This window comes from Brachycentrus maculatus, unplaced genomic scaffold, assembly GCF_059751285.1.
Source record: "Brachycentrus maculatus isolate JH-2025_06_01 unplaced genomic scaffold, ASM5975128v1 h1tg000105l, whole genome shotgun sequence".
In the NCBI taxonomy this organism is placed as follows: domain Eukaryota; kingdom Metazoa; phylum Arthropoda; class Insecta; order Trichoptera; family Brachycentridae; genus Brachycentrus; species Brachycentrus maculatus.
In genome coordinates this window covers 2,318,548-2,338,262 of record NW_028280859.1, presented here as the reverse complement: position 1 = coordinate 2,338,262, position 19,715 = coordinate 2,318,548, and the positions used below count along the sequence as shown (strand labels likewise).

General features: G+C 34.1%; 1 protein-coding gene across 1 annotated transcript; it reads right to left on the bottom strand.

Moving 5' to 3' along the window:
• Nucleotides 1-907: 907 nt before the first annotated feature.
• On the bottom strand, nt 908-18,189 carry LOC148310135 (uncharacterized). Its single transcript, XM_088258974.1, has 13 exons — nt 17,885-18,189; nt 15,960-16,133; nt 14,548-14,689; nt 13,303-13,374; nt 11,250-12,740; nt 9,901-10,166; nt 8,375-8,554; nt 7,227-7,456; nt 6,219-6,320; nt 4,230-4,399; nt 3,200-3,378; nt 2,138-2,250; nt 908-1,179 (listed from the first exon to the last, which is right to left on the bottom strand). Exons 1-13 carry the CDS (start codon nt 18,044-18,046, stop codon nt 1,170-1,172), a joined length of 3,291 nt encoding a protein of 1,096 aa, XP_088115100.1. The 5' UTR covers nt 18,047-18,189; the 3' UTR covers nt 908-1,169.
• Nucleotides 18,190-19,715: the final 1,526 nt, after the last annotated feature.

Sequence of the window (19,715 nt, the reverse complement as noted above, 5' to 3'; positions counted from 1 at the left end):
GATTATCTCCAATTACAGGAGTTATTTTCATATTATTTTTCGACATCTCATCAAAGATGAAGAAGAATATGGAAGTCTGGGCATTTACAGGGCTGAATAAATTATCTGGTCAAATTATAAGCTTAAATAATAAAAATGAAAATGATATTTTCTGGCGTTTCTCATGTGTGTGATTATAATCCAGGATTAGGACCTCACAAACTAATAAAAAGAGTTTCTGCTCAATAAAAAGCTTTTTTTCATTTCACCAATAGATGTCTCTAGTGAAGTTCTATTGATTCAAGAACAATGTTTCGAAATTGGTTCATATATATATATATATATATATATATATATATATATATATATATATATATATATATAGAACTTCCAAGAATTTGAGTGGTGTGGTTGTCAATAATGAGTATAATTGGTGAATGTTACAAGTGTGTAAAGTGATCACTTAAACCAGCCTATAACAGTCGTCAGCCCCGTAAATGCCCAGACTTCCATATTCTTCTTCATATTTGATGAGATGTCAAAAAATAATATGAATATATCAGTTTCTATGTAGAAGTTCCAAAAATTTGAGAAGTGTGGTTGTCAAACATGGTTAGAATTGGTGAATGTTACATGTGTGTAAAGTGATCACTTAACCAGCCTATGACAGTCGTAAGCCCTGTAAATTCCCAGACTTCAGACATTTCTCTTCATCTATGTTGAGATGTAAAAAATATAAGGAATGGAAAGTGTCTCCTGAGATGAGTAATTCAAATTACATATAGTCTTCTTCTTCTAACCCTTATCGCACCCGATTATGCATAGGGCACTGCATCATATTGTTATCTTGATCGTAACTTACATGAAGGCAAGGTGATCACTCCTGCGCTTCAGGGACCAATCCAGGGTAATATTAAATAAATAACACATATGCACTTGTATAATTTATACAAATTTTATTAAGTTTTATACTTAATGATAAAAAATTTACACTTTATACAAATGTTATTTTTATTTAATGTACAGTGTAGTGGTCGTCTTGTTAGGCTACCACGCTTTCAACTCCCATGCATTTGAACACAAAAAAATATCAAAATTTGACATCATAAATAATTATAACTAAAATCACATATTTGAACTCTTGATCCAGTCGATCACTTCTCTGTTATTCCGGAACCCAGGGAAATGTATCAGAAAAACCTGGATAGGCAGAAAAACAACAATTAAGACATAGTACACTCAGACCTTGCTTTGTGTCGTTTCACTTTGTGTTTTTTCAAAGTTGCGTCGTTACTGAATTAAGACTCATTTTCGCTGTGCGTCGTTGTTTTATTTTAATTTTGCTTCAGAGAATCATTTTTAAATTTTCTAAAAGGTAATTTCTATGACGCAAAGTGAGGTCTTAGTGTATATATATATATTTTTGTAAGAAAACAAAGCTTTATAAATTATCCAAATAATATATAAAGCGCCATTCAAATTAAGTTATCCTAATAATTAATTTTATCCAAATAATAAAAATATCTGCACAACTTTACAATGGCCTCTTTATCCAGCATTAACATTCCATTTCCTACTGAAATCTTTACTTTATTATCCTACCCTAATAAACTAGTATATAAAATAATTTGTAAAGGTGTACTATAAATAAAAAATAACTCACTAACCAAACTAAAATTCTACAAACATAAAACCCTCAAGTGGTCTTATACAAGTCCAACGTAATTCACTGCATTCAAAGGTCATTTTTGCCCATTTTCAATCACTGCATTCAAAGGTTGACCATTTTTTATTACATATCGGTTTGAAATTAAGCCCACATTATCTTGACACTCGTTTACTAGGCTACAGCTTAATTATATCTTCCTGGTAAGTTGGAACAAAGTTAATAATAATAATAAATATGGCTAGTTTAATATAGCACCGTTTTCGTAAAAAATTACCTCAAGGGTGGTTCACAATTTACAGTAATTTTATGTTTTGCAGCTTTCCACTCTTACAATTTAATTGTTACATAAATGCAGTCGCAGTACAATCTATATCTACGGGCGGTCTGCAATCAACGGGTTCCAAAAATTGTCCAGTTGTCTCTGACAACATAAAAAATGTGACCACCCCAGAAAAAAATTAGTTACCTATAAATAAATAATATGTTTACCTCGGCTTCAGCTTGTCGGACTCGGGGGCTATCCTGTCTGATTTGTTACATTTAAGTTGGTCATCCTGTTCATAGTGGTTCTGTTCCTGGCGGTGAGCTTCAAGGTTTTTCCTCTATAAAAGAAGAGACTCATGTAATGAATAAACAAAACTTGTTTCCATTCCGCTTACTCCTTTCAACAACATCATATATCAAAAAAATTGATTTTTCAGGAGATGGTTTTTAAAGTTTAAGAATATAATAAAATGTTTTAAAATTGAAATGAAAATTTCTTCGAAATGCAAAACAACACTTTCTGCCCTGTAGCGGGTAAATATTAAGTTAAAAATATGCCGCTTTTGCTGGGATATAGTACATTTTCTGAGCATTCCGAAAATATACACGACTGAAAATTTGCAATTTTTGATAAATGTATGACGTTGTTGAAAGGAGTGAGCGGTACATGATTTAACTGTATTTTTAATTAGGAGGGTTCCGTCCATATATGAAACTCCGCATCCCTTGAAGTTAATAAGTATACAACGTATAACTATTTCTATTGTACAAATATATCATATTCATTTAGACTCAAGGAGTGAGTTTTATGCCCATGCACTGGTGTTATAGTGATACCTTGCAGGCCTAGAAATAAATGCTGTAATTGAAAATGTATCCACATTGTAAAAACAACTCTAATAATACTGTTCATAAAGTAAAAAATATCTAATCAAGCACAAAAATATTTATGTTTGCGGTCACTGGGTTCATCAGTAAATATTAACACATTGTTTGCGGGAAACGCTTAAAAGCATCTTTTACATATTGCTGGTAGAGTGCGGGAGACACTTATAAGCGTTCTATTTGTTTACTTTTGGTAGAGTGTGAGAGATACCAAAAAACATTGTACAGATGGGAATTGGGTTTGCGGTTACTTGTGATTAGTATATTGAGGGTCAGGCAGCAGGCTGTCTGAGTATAATTAGGGTCGGGGTTGATGAAAAAACCACCCCACAACAATGTTATTACAATTTTAATATGGTGTTATTAAATTCGGCATAGGTTCAGATAATCTACATAGATTACCTGAGTGAATCCTTCTCCGCACATTCCGCACACATAGTGCTTTTCTCCCGTATGGCGACGCATATGAACTACCAAGTCGTGGCGCTGGATGAAGTCTCGGGTGCAGAGCATGCACTTGTATGGCCTGTCTCCAATGTGAAAGCGCATGTGACGAACCAAATTGTTGGAGCTAGAGAACGCTGAAACAAGACAATTCAGAAATATGTGATCTTCTATTATATAAAAAAAAATTCAGTGTCCACTTGAAAACTCTACTTCACGACTGCTGGTTTTGGTATAACTATTCTATGGAATGGTTATTCCGAAACCAGAGTTATCAAGTTAACAAATCTAATAAATAGAGGATACCCCCTAGATAGAGTATAGCGCCCTTGAGGTATTATTTTACGAAAATGGCGCTATATAAGTTATCCAAATTTATTATTATTATTTATACCCTTTTAAGGATATATTCCTTAGTTTACTTTACCCTAGTATTACAATAAACCCCCCTATAATGTTGTACCACGTTATCGCAGGGAATTTTATTGGGGGTAAATGTTTATAGATAGTATTTTAACTTAATAATGACTCATTTCAGTCATTTCTACTGGTTAAAATGTAAAAATATAATTTAAAACATCAACTTTTTGTAACATTCCCTCCGATAACGCGGTACCTGTCTCAATGTTATAGGGGGGTTTACTGTACTTAGAGAGTAAACTTTTTAAGGATATATTCCTTAGTTTACTTTCTCTTCTTCAAACCCTTATCCGCACCCCAATAGGGCATAGGGGACTGCATCATATAAACGCAGTGCTATATTGATCGTTAACATATGAAGGAAAGGTGATCAGCCCTCCTTTTCAGGTACCAGTCAATAATAATAGTGAATAAATATTAGAGTGAAAAAAATCACTTATATTTATTTGACACCCCCCCTGGAAATCGAACCCGGGACCTCCAGAACGGTAGCCGAGCGTGCTGACCATTACACTATGGAGGCGGACAGGCTTAGTTGACTTTACCTAAGGTATACTTAGAGAGGTACCTTTTTCGCAGATATCGCATATGTAGGGTTTCTCTCCGGTATGCAGGCGCATGTGGACTACCAGGTTTGAGGAGTAATTGAAAGATTTCCCACAATAATTGCACAGGAACTGTTGTTTACTCCTGAGATCCAATAGTTCATTATCCCGTTCATGAATCCGACTGTGTATTCTAAAAACAAGTTATGTTCATTTAAATTAAGTCTGAGGACAATACTGCCTGAAGGAGTTGATACTAATTCAACGTTTTATATTCATTATTTTTTATTTTTTTATTTATTGATTTGGCGTTCAATTTGTAGAACTCCATTTTAATTAATGTATTAATTTTAAATCAAACACAGATTTTTTGAGTCTACTTGTATTGTACTAACAAAAACACATAAAAAATTAATATTGTGACAATTGTTTCGCCTTGTTAGGGCATTATCAAACGAATGTGAAGATCAAATGGACTACGGTCCTTATATAGCTATACACTTTTAAGTGACAGTTTCAACATGTGCAGCAATAATTTATGGGAGACAACAACTTAGTAGACTCAAAAAATCTGTGTTTGATTTTAAATTAATACTTAAATTTTATATTCATGACTAACTAACTAACCATCACGCTATTTCTTCGCAGGGGTAGGCAGAGAGAACATACCGCCATACCACCCTGTCTTTGCAAACATTTTTCACCTCTTCCACATTCATGCATCTCCTGATACATACCTGCCGATTATTTCGACTCCTGACCCAGCCGCTTTCAAATATTTGACATACCTGATTGTGCCAAGTTTTTCTCGGTCTTCCTCTGCTTCTTTTTCCAACTTCCTTCGCCTCATACATTTGTTTTACCGTTCTTTCCTCACTCATACGTTCCACATGCCCAATCTATCTCAACACACCTTCCTTAATTTTATCATTATCATTCTTTATTTGAGTGGTGCGTAGGGGACCGCATGACATTGATGCAGTGTTAACTTGATTATTTATTACACAAAGCCAGGGTGATTAGCCCTGCATTCCTGATTTTTTAATAAAGAAGTGGTATATGCTTAGCAGGATGTAGATGTGAGCGAAGGAACTCTGGGTGGAGGACATTACTACTATATGGGAAAGGAAATGGAGCAGTAATTATAGGTGTCGAGAGGAAAAAGGCCAAAGCAGCCAAGGTCGAGGCATATTTAATCTCATACCCGAACTACCTGGTACTAGATGGACATATTATTTATTATCACATTTTGGACGGGTGTTTTTTATACCTGCGGACTGCTGGCGACGGGATTTGATAATTATGTACATATAAGTTAAGACCTTAAGAAAGAGATTGGTACATAATATTCATATAAAAACATTAAATATGTAATTCCTTCTTTTCTGACTTTCAATATAAAAATTGAATTTCAATTCAATTTCAATTTCAATTTCAATTTATTTATTTTCAATTAAAATATACATTACAAACTAAAAAATTTAAAGCGTATACATTAAAATCGAAAATATGCAAGAACTATTGGTAAAGGTGTAGAAGAATCCCACTTCGGAAAACTCCTTCAGACACATGGAACAGATCAATATCCAATGAGATATTGTTCAACAAAGCGGTAGCTCTTCCTACAGGCATAACCATCAGCAGGTTGGTCCTGTATATAGGAATGTGAAACAATCTATGCCGACGCTGTCTTAGGTAACTATCGGGAACATACAGACCAATGTTCCGAATAATTTCAGGATTATCGATCATACCGCGCAACAATCGATAAAAATGTGGAATCAAATACACATTCCTTCTAGTCTCTAAACTATTGTAGCCTAGCAAAACCTGGAGAAACTCGGAAAATACCCTACCTATCCTTAAACATCAATCGACCGAACGGGTAGAAATGCCTTTCCCGTCCAAAGTGTGTCAACACTCATACCCGTACGAGCTGATACTAGTTGTACATATTATTTATTAACAATACCCTCAAATTATGCGAAAATACATATGTAAAAAAAACGCACCTCAAATTATATTTTCGTTTAAACTTTTTTTGGCAGATTGGGCACACAAACCTCTTCTCATCAGTTGCGTGTTCTTTGGAATGTTTTTTTAGGTTCTCCTTTCTGAAAAAATAACCAATTTATCAATAAATAAAACAACACCACCAAAGCGCAGTGGTCAGCACGTTTCGCTACCGTGCTGGAGGTCCTGGGTTCGATTCCCAGGGGGGTTAAAATAAATATGTCCGATTTCCACTCTCATATTTATTAATTATCACCCTGGACTGGTGTCGACAAAATACATCCAGAATACGTCAAGAGTGGCATGGACGCTCTCCTCGACCCCCTGTATCACCTACTTTCAAAGGTATGGGAAGAGGAAAGGGGCCCGAAGGACTGGGTAAACGGGGAAGTTATAGCCCTCCACAAAAAGGGTGATCCGCTGTTGTGTGATAACTACCGTGGCATTACTCTTTTAAGCGTTCCTGGAATAACTCTAGCACAAATAATACTGGCAAGAATCCAAAAACCAATAATGCGAGTCCTCAGAGAGAACCAAGCGGGCTTTCAACCAGGCTCTAGATATTGACTGCATTGCGTAAATATCTAATTGTAAAAACATATATTGCAATTTTAAAGGCGCCTTTAAGGCGATTTTTCACAAAAACAGCGCTACACAAATTGGCCAAATTTATTATTTGTTAACACATTTCGGACGGGTGATTTTTACGCCTGTAGACTGCTGGCGACGGGATTTGATAATTATGAAAATATAGTAAAGATGTTAACAAAGAGATTGGTACATAATATTAATATAAAAACATTAAATAATTCCTTCTTTTCCTATTTTAAGATGAGGCCGGCACAGAAGGTAAAAATACCCTTCCCGTCCTTAAGCATCAATCGACCGAACGGGTAAAATACCTTTCCCGTCCTAAGTGTGCTAAGGTGATTTTCCACAAAAACGGGGCTATATAAATCGGCCAAATTTATTACATTACGCTTGACAATTTTAACAAAAATACTTGCTTGTAAAATCCCTTGTTGCAATGCAAACACGCGAAGACTTCTTCTGTCAAAAGAGAATTAGTGGTCACGAAATTGAGAGATGCGGTTTCCTCTTTGTGGTGTTTCAAGAAATGTTTGTTGAGAGTCATTTTATGTATAAATTCAAGTCCACATGCACCACATCGCAATGGTTTCGTGTTTTCACACCGCATAGGTTTATGCTTCCAAAGTTTTTTGCTGTTGGAGAAAACCTGCAATTTATTGAAGGATAATAAACATAAACCCGGTTCTAAGAGGGGTGTTTAAAATCCCTCTAAAATAATGTTTCACTAACTTCATAACTATAACTTCATAACTTCATAATCATTCAAGTACCCTGATCTTTTTTAAAAAATATATTTCATCATATAAATGGAGTGTTATCTTGATGGTTAACACACGAAGGAAAGGTGATTAGCCCTCCGCTTCGGGTACCAGGCCAGGGTAGTATTGAATAAATATTAGACTGAAAAAATCATTTATATTTATTTAACCCTCCCCCCCTGGAAATCGAACCCGGGACCTCCAGAACGTTAGCTGAGCATGCTGACCATTACACTACGGAGGCGGATTATAATTAACACAATAAAATCATTTTTCATTGGTCTATATACTTTAGCTTTTGGTGTGCCGCGAAATACTAGGAAGAATTTTTGTGTGTCGTAGGTGAGAAAAGGTTGCAGAGCACTGGACTATAATATCACCGTGTATTACTTATGTTTACCCATGAAATTTGATTCATTTCACTCTAACTACTGTGCGCCACAACTGTGTGGAAGCGAGACAGCAATTATGAACTGAATTCTTGTGATCATTCATGCCACAATTCGCATAGTCGATCTGTGAACATGCTACGCATAGCAAGCACGTGAAGTATTAATTTTGCAAACAATTTTCTATGAACAAGACTGGGGTCTTTCAAATACCCCCCTATTGGAGCATGCATAACTTTTTAATACTTTGGGTGAAAAATATTAAGTTAAAATGTGCAGAAAATCCAGCGCATCACTTATTGTTACTACTACAACCACCGTGAGAAGAGGACGGAATACCATATTACAATGATTTCGTTGATCTTTAATTTTTGCTATTGATAAATTATTTTTTATTACAGTAAAATAAGTACACACCAATTTTCCTTCCGATTCACCGTCTTCTTTATCCAGTCCACTGATAGAATCATTCCCCGTGACCGCTGTTCCCATTCTTGGTGTAACTGCGTATCTTTCTACTTTGCCATTTTCGAAATCTTCAATTAATATATCCGGTACGATGTTATCTGTGAGGACTTCGGTATTTATAACCACATCCTAAGAAGAAAAACACTTAAATTAGTGACCCAATGATGCGAACCCGAGTGTTGTTACGTGGTAGTCAAAATATGTACTACACTATGGAAGCAACAAAATTCAATAAGATTATTAAAATTCCATTATTTCGAATAATGAAATAGGATTACAACCATTCTGGATTTTGTGGATTCAATGACACCTATGTCACTCTAGCCTAGCTAAGAATTGTTTATATTTTCTTTTATTTCAACAAAAATATAATTATAATTTTAAATGTTTCCTCCCTGCTAAACAGAGGGCACATTTTACAATACTTAATTAACATTTTTTCATTTTTATTATTTGTTTATGCAATCATACATAATAAGGCCTCATAACACAATCTATTTTGTATCTACTCACCTCCATTATCTAATAAATAATGGTTCTTTTATAAAAAGTTCCATTATTTAATGAATTTATGGATAATGGGAGTAGATTATAGAGCTTTGTAGCGATATACTCCTATAAATAAGACGAAATGTGATATATGTTTGATGTATTTCTGTCTTTTTGATCTTGTGGTTCTGACGGTTTTCATGTACCTTGTATGTGTTACTTGAGCCCAGTACAAAAAAAGATTCAAATCTGTTTTTGGTCTACAATAATGAACATATCAACATGATTCATTGTTTCCCTGACAGATGACACTTATTGTCACGATACTTCTATCGATACCACGATCTAAGTATATTTTTTGTACTGGGCTAAAGTAATACATCAAAGTTTAAGTAGCCCCGTTCTACGGTAGTGTGTTTTTGGTGTACATCGTTTAGCCAAGAGCCATTTTATTATAAATTGTTGATTGTGGGACATAGTATACGTTTTTATAAAATATGTTTCTAATATAACGTTTCGCTATCTCTTGGTCTTGGTGATAGGTCACTAAGTCAATGTTTTTCTTGAATGTTTTTTGCAGATATACTTTGTGGTACATTTTATAAACTTTATAAAATAAAAGTAGAATGTTTTTAACCACTTTTTTGTTGGAACTTTTCTCCAACAGGTTTCAACAAGAACCATGTCATTATCAGGGTTAAATACGTACATATTTAACCCTGATGATAAAAAGGTCCTTGTCAAAATCGGTTGGAGAAAATTACATACCAATAAATAAGAGGTTAAAAACAAAATTGTGGTTTTATTTTGTAAAAATTAAATGTTTACTTTTTATTATTAAGTCCCATTGAAGGGGCTATTTAATGTGAGATAGATTTGAGTTGTAATTGCTGGTCAACGGAAGTATTAATGTTATTGCTGGTCTTGTGCAGTTATGGGGATTTATTTATCTTATTATTAAATATGAAGATTTATTAAAGTCTTACAGTGTCAACTGTTTCATTGATTTGCGTCATTTTGGTCATTTCGGATGGCAGTCCTCTCCCTCTGAAGCCAAACTTGTCCCTGTGCGCCCAAGTGAGATGGCTGATCAGGTGCTTATTCTGACTAAAAATATAATTACAGAATTGACACGAAAAGAATTGTTCGGATTTCTTCTCGACAATAACTTTTGAATGCGATTCAGTTTTATGCCGGTCTAGGTTAGAGGCGGTTGTGAATGCTCTGTAGCATACGTCGCATTGAATATAACCTGCAATGAAAAAAGATGATTTAGTTATGGTCCCATGATTAACCGCGAGTCAACCTCGCAATTAACTTAACCCTGGTGAAGAAATAGCTCAAACTGATTTTACCGTATTATTTTATGAGCTTTACGTGTATGGACTGTAGTGGACTCAATCGCCCAATATCGGTATTATTTTGTTTGTTTCAAAAATATCTTAGTATCATATATTTGAAATAAAAAACCCTGTCCTATTTCCCAATAAAATCTTCAATAAAACTCATCAGTCAAAGTTCTAAAAAAGTCTAGTTCAACTGTTGTATTGAATGAGCGAATAGTTAACCTTCTTTGCCTAAAGTATCTAAAAGGTACAAATGCTCCCAAGGGGGGTATTTGAAGACCCCAGCGGTATTCATAGAAATATTGTATGTAATAATAATAACGAGGAGCAATCAGTGGCATGTTCACAGACTGACTGCGCGATTGTGGCGTGAATGATCGCAAGAATGCAGTTCATGATTGCTGTCTCGCTTTCACATAGTTATGGGGCAGTAGTTAAGAGTGAGATAAATAAAATGTGCATGCTCCGAATCCCATGGACAGCTAGACATATTAACGAGCCCATTTGTCAGGAGTTACAATTGGATGGCCTGACTCTGGCTAGTGTCTGTACACGACGGATTTTCCAGTTCTTAGAACACATTGCCCGCGGTAATGAGGATATCCTGGAACGACTGGTTGTGAATGGTAATCTGGAAGGGAAGAGAGGGAGAGGAAGATCCCCACACGATGGACCGATCATGTTAAGACAGCAGTAAGCACCACGGTGGTTGGAGCACTATGCGCAGCGCAGTCAAAGGAAAACTGGACAAGAATAATTGCTTCAACAAGGGTCACAACCCTCAGTAATGAGGAGTAAGACGGAGAAAGAAATAAAATATCTTAGATAAACATAAAAAGCACACAATATAACGGACCGTTAGGCAATTGGATTAAGTATCGAGCGAAACATTATTTTAGGGGCATTTAAAATCCCCCTTTTGGGTCCGGGTAGGTTTCTCGCAAGACACCCATACTTTTTGTTTAAAGATCAGAAAGTAAGGAACATACCTGTATGGTGTTTATTTTTATGACTTTCTAAACTAATAGCATCTTGGAATGTTTCTTTACAATAATCACAGCAAATATTAATTTCTCGTATTGTCTCTGGTGTTGTTTCCTCAGTTAAAACATTACCCTGAGATTCATTATCTGTATCCAATTCCAAATCTATAAAATTACTAACAATTTTTTGTATTGTCTCTGGTGTCGTCTTCTCAGTTAAAACATTCCCCTGAGATTCATTATCTGTATCCAATTCCAAATCTGTAGAATTACTAAAAATTTCTTGTATTGTCTCTGGTATCGTCTCCTCAGTTGAAATATTTCCCTGAGATTCATTATCTGTATCCAATTGCAAATCTGTAGAATTATTAATAATTTCTTGTATTGTCTCTGGTATCGTCTCCTCAGTTAAAATATTTCCCTGGGGTTCATTATCTGTATCCAATTGCAAATCTGTAGAATTATTAATAATTTCTTGTATTGTCTCTGGTGTTGTCTCCTCAGTTAAAACATTCCCCTGAGATTCATTATCTGTATTCAATTCCAAATCTGTAGAATTATTAATAATTTCTTGTATTATCTCTGGTGTCGTCTCCTCAGTTGAAAAATTTCCCTGAGATTCATTATCTGTATCTGATTGCAAATCTGTAGAATTATTAATAATTTCTTGTAGTGTATCTGGTGTCATCTCCTCAGTTGAAAAATTTCCCTGATATTCATTATCTGTATCTAATTGCAAATCTGTAGAATTATTAATAATTTCTTGTAGTGTATCTGGTGTCATCTCCTCAGTTGAAAAATTTCCCTGATATTCATTATCTGTATCTAATTGCAAATCTGTAGAATTATTAATAATTTCTTGTAGTGTATCTGGTGTCATCTCCTCAGTTGAAAAATTTCCCTGATATTCATTATCTGTATCTAATTGCAAATCTGTAGAATTATTAATAATTTCTTGTAGTGTATCTGGTGTCATCTCCTCAGTTGAAAAATTTCCCTGATATTCATTATCTGTATCTAATTGCAAATCTGTAGAATTATTAATAATTTCTTGTAGTGTATCTGGTGTCATCTCCTCAGTTGAAAAATTTCCCTGATATTCATTATCTGTATCTAATTGCAAATCTGTAGAATTATTAATAATTTCTTGTAGTGTATCTGGTGTCATCTCCTCAGTTGAAAAATTTCCCTGATATTCATTATCTGTATCTAATTGCAAATCTGTAGAATTATTAATAATTTCTTGTAGTGTATCTGGTGTCATCTCCTCAGTTGAAAAATTTCCCTGATATTCATTATCTGTATCTAATTGCAAATCTGTAGAATTATTAATAATTTCTTGTAGTGTATCTGGTGTCATCTCCTCAGTTGAAAAATTTCCCTGAGATTCATCATCTGTATCCAATTGCAAATCAGTAGAATTATTTATAATTTCTTGTATTGTTTCCTCAGTTAAAACATTCTCCTGAGGTTCATAATCGGAATCCAATTCTGAATCTGTAAAATTACTAATAATTAATTTAATGCATTAAATACCTGAATACGAACATGCGCTTCTCCAAAGGGCCAGGTAGAGAGAATAGAAGACCACATCACTCTGTCTACGCCTTTTTCACGCATGCATATGCATCTCCTCATACACACCCGCCAATTATTCATACTCGTGACCTCTGAACTTTCAAGTATTTGAAGTACTTTCTTTTACCATTCTAAATTTTCCTAGGTCTTCCTTTGCTTTTATGTTTAACTTTATTCGTCTCATAAATTTGTCTTGCTGTTCTTTCTTCACTCTTTCGATTGACATCCAAACAATCTCAACACCCCTTTCTTCATTTTATTGATATTGCTTCTCATTTTTTTGTCTTGCATTGTTTCCTTATTGCACCATTTCTCATTTGAATATCAAGGAATCTTTGAGCTCATATATTGAGGATTCTACTCTGATGTCAGGTTGGTGTGCTCAGCTTTGCATTATCTTATTTCACCATTGGAACATCTATTTATGTTTATATACAATTTACCGACTATACTCAGCGGAACTTCGAGACGCCGGACTGACCTGGGAGGAAGCCAAGGAGATGGCGCGTGACAGAGTGACTTGGAGACGACTCGTGTTGGCCATATGCTCCACCTAGGGAGCGAACATGGATAGAAGAAGAAGAAGACAATTTTCCACCTATTTTTCGGGTATAAAAATCATTACAATTATCTTTATAGCAAAGTGTATATTGTATATCCACGCACGGGTTATACCTATATGGGATTTTTAGTTTGCGTAAATGAAAGAATGCAATATGAAATAATGAGAAGTGAAATGTGAAAAAAATGTATGAATAAATAAATAGTATGGGTAAAGGTAAGTGACTATGAATTCTTTAGTATAACTGATATCTCTAGTATAACTGCTATCCTTTTTCTACATACTATTTCTTCTCTATTTCCCTTCCTATATAGCAGTAATGTCCTTTGCCTAGAGCTCCTTCATTTACATCACAGGATCCCAAACTTTTTTAGTCTGGCGCCCCCCTATCAAAATTTCTCATCAAAGGGGCAAATAAAATTGTCAGAATGTCCCATCAAAGAAAGAGGGAAGGAAAAGGAAAAATATATGTCTTACTTTTTAGCACTTCTATCTGTCTCTTTGGGCTTCTTATGACCTGTAAAAGTCTTCTAGAACGCCCAAAAGGGGGCGTTATCACCCACATTGAGAAAAACTGATATAAATCATCAAATAAATTATATTTCTACACAAAATTTTAAACATATCGCTCACTCCTTTCAAGAACGTCATAAATTGTCAATTTTTAGCTATGCATGTTTTCGGAATGCCCAAAAAATGTACTATATCCCAGCAAAAGAGGCATATTTTTAACTTAATATTTACCCGCTACAGGGCAGAAAGTGTTGTTTTTGCATTTTGAAGAAAAGGTATTGTTTAATTATTTTTTTAAAATAAACTAATTATTTTTCAAATGGAGAAAAAACCTTCAGGTTTAATCTAAAAAGATCTGCAGCACAGTAAAAAGTTCAATAAGTGGCTTGATATTTATTTTTAATAAATTGTATTATATTTTTATACTTTAAAAACATTCTCCTGAAAAATCACATTTTTTGATTTATGACGTTCTTGAAAGGAGTGAGCGATATATTAGAAATATGTAATTACGAAATATGTCTGACACACCTTGAGAAATTTTTATTGTATTATTGAGTCTTGGTGTATGTGATAATTTGGTGAAAAAAATACAGTCCTTATGAACTGCCAAGAAATTGAGCTAGTAAGTTTAAAATATATGTATTTTACCTTTTAGTGGTCTTTCGTTATTTTCTGAATCATCAAAATGGTCGACAAAATTGTCATAATTATCATCCAAATCAGGATAATTATCAAATTCAATATTTAAAAATTCATGTTTAATCTCAATTTCATTCCCATCATTAATAACCTGTAAATAACACAATAAATTATACTACTATTTTTCTGACATAAGGGCTCAAATGGCACCATTCACATCTCTACATTCACACACATACATGCATGCACATACACACACATGCACACGTACACACAAACACAGATACTATATTTTTATCACTACTTTTACATATTGTATAATTATATTCCGACAGATATAAAAAAAAGACATTAGAATGCTAAAAAATAAATTAAATGAATTATATACACTTTAATCTAAGAAAGAAAGTAAAAACACAAAAAAATAACTATAGTAAAGTGTAAGTCCCTCTCCAAGCACAAGAGCTTAGTCTCTTGATTGGAGAGAACCGCGTTATTAATTTTAAGATTGTAAAAGTAGAAATGTCCTGAAAGTGAATTAAAATTAAAAAAAAAAAACTATTGTAACCAAATTAAATAACAAAAAATAAAATATTCTAAATAAATCCAAGTCTCAATTTAGAAAATAATATGATAAAGTTTTATAAATAATTGAAATCCATTGAAGTATACAAGCTATTTGTGCCATCTTGTAGCATATTGAAACTGCGCAGTAAAATTTCCATTAGAAAGCTCATACAAGGGTGGTTTCCTGCATAAGCGGTTTTACAAGTGGCTACTCAAAGTCTGATAACCATTGTTCAATACCATTCTTCAGATGACACTTGTTATAGGTTCATTGAGTACTTTTCTTTGACATTAAAAGGGGGCATGTCGGTGTTATTTTTGCAAGCATGGAAAAAGTGCAATAATTTATGAATTTCAAAAAAATTCCAATCCCAAGGTAGAAAATTAATTACAAATGTTGGGGAATTAACACGTTAAACGCCAATACTATAATTTGTTAATTTTGAAATTCACAATTTTTTTGTAATTTACGTATTTTAATAATATGATGTATTTAGTTTATTTCATTTTTTGACGATGGGTTCCATAGTCAAAGCATTTTGAATATAGCTCTTGATTGAGGTCACCGGTGCCCCCCATGGCGCTGCGGTCCAGGCGAGGTCACCGCCCCCTGCCCCCATGACGTTTAACGTGTTAAATAAAGTGTTTATGGTATAATTCTATGTAGCATATTTGCTCTCTGACAGTTTGACAAACTTTACAGGGGTCATCTTCAGAGTGAAAATTGTTAATTTTTCCAATCAAAAATGTTAGTTATTCCTTCACAAAAAAAATCTTTATTAATTATAACATTGTAAGGTATCAATAAAAAAAAAAAAAAAAAAAATTTATGGTAAAGTAAATTGAGTAATCACCTCTTCATTGATGAAATTATTTGGAGCTGGTATCAGCCTTGGAAGCTTTTTAAAAATGTAATCTCTCAATTTGGCATCGGCTTCTATGACACGCTGTTTGAAAAAAAAAACCATTTCAAGAGTGTTGATACATGCATCACACATTTGCGTTGGTAGGCCATCTCCTTCCACAATCTAAATTGAATAAAAAAAAACATTTTATAACTTTTATATAGCCATTTATATAACTTAACAATTGTAGAACAGAATGCTGTTATATCGAAGCGAAACATGGTCTATTGGGCAGGCAGAACGGGGTCGGCCGGAGGCGTTTGAGATGTGGTGCTACCGGCGCATCTTGAGAATTCATTGGTCGGAACAACTAGGTACTAAGCAGGGATGGGGAGTCTAGATGCTTACTAAATAAAGTAGCACAACAAGCCAAATAGACAGGCCAAAATATAAGATACCCAGGCCTGCTTCATACGATTGCGGAAGGTATGTGCAAAGGCACAAACTACAGAGGATGACTCCACTTAATCTACATGGACCAAATTATCTCCGATATGCGTTGTAGAGTTGAAGAGATGAGCAGAGGATAGATCATGAAAGAAGCAAACCAATCATCACAAAGATTGAAACATACATAGAAGAATGATGAACAAGATGATGTGGCTGTATACTTTCACCACCTCATGGTGGGGACTGACCGGAGTCATTTTGTCATAACGTAACATGTTACGATGCGAACATTTGTATGGTCAGTATAGCGTTCCGAGTGCTACATCCAAAGTCGGATGCTCGCCGCAAACGATGTTATGACGAAATGCTCCGGTCATTCCCCACCTTTATATTATTACCCTGTGCTTACTTTTTTAGCTCCTTATAGTTTTCAGAAGGCAAACTCCCATAGAAATTCACCAAGTTAGTTTTTTCCTTAAAAAGCCATTTTATGTGTGGTATCACTTTGCAAATCTATCACGTTGATTGCAAATCGCTTGGTACATTATTGATATCTACTGCAAAGGGGTTTTCAAAAATCACTATCTTATGTGAATTCAATTAAAAACCCAAGATCTACGGTTGTGGCGAGAATCTTGCGGACCACACCAAGATGCCTCGCGGTCCGCATGCGGCCCGTGGCCCATGGGTCGGCCGGTTGCCGACCCATGGGTTAAAGGGAAACACAGGAAAAAGGCGCAATTATTTAATGGCACTTACAAAAATAATTTCTGTAAAATTCTGAAAGGGAGGAGGAAGAAAAATGAGGTGTGAATATCGTTTTTAAACTAATAGTTCTAATTTGAAATCGATATAGTGATATACATAATTGTGAGTATTTTTTCCAGTACGTAGGGTAGAAAAACCGACTAATCGGTGTTTGGTCGTTTACGGTTGGCAGCGAAAAGCCGACTTTTGGTAGTTAATATAATAAAAATCATAATAATCAAAGAATTGGTACAAAAATTATTAATGTATTTGTTAATTGCTTGTATTTTATGCTATTAGTACAAATTTGCTTGGTTTTTAAGGTAGGTCTTTCAAAAATTCGTTAGTAAATAAAGTGTTAATAATATTTTAAAAATTAGTTGAGATTTTTTGGAGAAGCCTGGTAATTTAATGAGAGCATATATTTCAAAAAAGTACAATGTAAAAAGAAAAATCATAACGTACAAGATGCAAAACTGTGAAGCAAACTTGAATGAACTAACAATAATAGTAAACCACATTGCCACGAGTTTTTGACAGCAATAGTTTGACGTTTGAACATCGATGACAAAAACTTGTTCGTGAATAAAAATAACTAGGCAGAATTTCATGTAATTTGTAGACTGTAACAACACAAACAGTGCAGTTAGGACAGTGCTAGTAAATATATTCTATTAAATCTTTGGGACAGTGCGTTGATATTGCTCCAAGAAAAAAGGGGACAAGTAAATATATACCTTGAGTTGTGTACACGAAGTTACTATAACATTTATGTGTATATGTCCAAATAGCTCGTTTCTCTCGAACATAGATTTTAGAATTTCGGACTCTTCTAAGCAGGTCCGACATATTTTATCCAATTTTAATTCTTTCTCGGGTAAACCTTCGCTCTCCGCCATTTTAGTAACTAATAAAACTGTCTGGTAAATTATACACTTACGCAGTAACTCGATCAAAGATAATATACACGGGTTATGGGGGGATTAAATAAAAACCGTAAAAAATATTGCGAGAACGCAACTGTTACCATTTTTCAAATGACAATAATATGAAAAAAGGGTGTGAAAATATATAATAATAAGAAGTTCTATAGAAATAGACAATAAAATATAGAATAGACGTAAATGTAGGGGCTGACGAGCTAAAAAAGATAAGAGACATTACTAAATGTCTGAACCCTTTTCATAAATGTCATGTTTTAGCCGTGAGCAGCCGTGGCTTTGATTTTTTCTAAGTTTAAAATTAATTAAATACATATTAATCACGAAATACCTGCAACGCAACATTTATATTATTATAATGAAATCAAATACATATTTTAATAAAAAAAATGTGTACCGGTTGTGCTCATTTGTGCCCAGATTTGAGATTGACATTTGATTTTACGCGCCTTCCGGGCGTACCGGCGCCTCGAGTAGGATTTTCGAATTTCGAATTCTACCGTCTTTTACATACTATCTATTTCGTTTTAGTTGAACTCCCTGCAAATGATAAACGAAATGTAAAAAAAAAGTATAAATAAATGATGACATGAGTACGAACAAGTAATCTCTACTACTACTACCAACACGCCATTTCCCCGCAGGGGTAGGCAGAGAGGATGGAACATCACACTCTTCTCTCCGGACATACAATCCTCGCTTCCTTTACAATCTATCTAGTCATAAATGGATTATGCAGACTCTGATTATGCAGACTTTTGATACCACCAGATCCCGAGTCCCCTAATATAACTACTATTCTCCTTTTACTACCTACTATTTCTTCTCTTTTTCTTTTCCTATAAAGCAATAATGTCTTTCACCGTGAGTTTCTTCATTTTCATCATCAATAAATTCCACTCCTACCCTTAAATCTTGTTGGATGCAATATTTGGATATAGAATATAATTAAAATTATATTAAAAATATTTTTATTTCACCGCAAATTTATTTTATTTTTTCTTTGAATGTGGCATTATGTTACCTGTAGTAAAATATTACTCTATAAATATATGAGAGAAATTCGAACACTTCAGCATTATAATTAAACTGGTTGACTCATTGACTATTCCAAGTCATTTTTCTAACTGGTTTATTGGAATGGTAATTCTAAGATTAATTTTCTTTTGAAGATGAATTAGTTGAGGAGTTTGATTATGAATTTTGTGATTTTATTAAACTTTGACGAACAAGAACGCCATTTTAAATCTCTCTCAACAAAAATATTGCATTTCATACACAGGAATTGCCTTTGCTCGTGGTTGTCGGGTAAGATTTTTTTTTAAATTAGAGCATTTAAAAAATCCAGAATATCGCTATAATGTTTTTCAGATAGTTAAATTTTTACGTCTCAGTGTATATCAATGATGTGCGATAAATTAATTCAAATATTGCTTTACTAAAAAAGGTAATTACACACACATCCCTAATGTTTTTCTTTCAATACCGGATGTCGGCAATCATGTTGGCGAGTCATTTGATTTTTGGTGTAATGCACATTTCGCAAAAAGGACATGGACATTGAGCGATCAGCATTTACTTTTTAGCCGAGTTTTTATAACGTTGCATACATTGAGAATTAAACTGG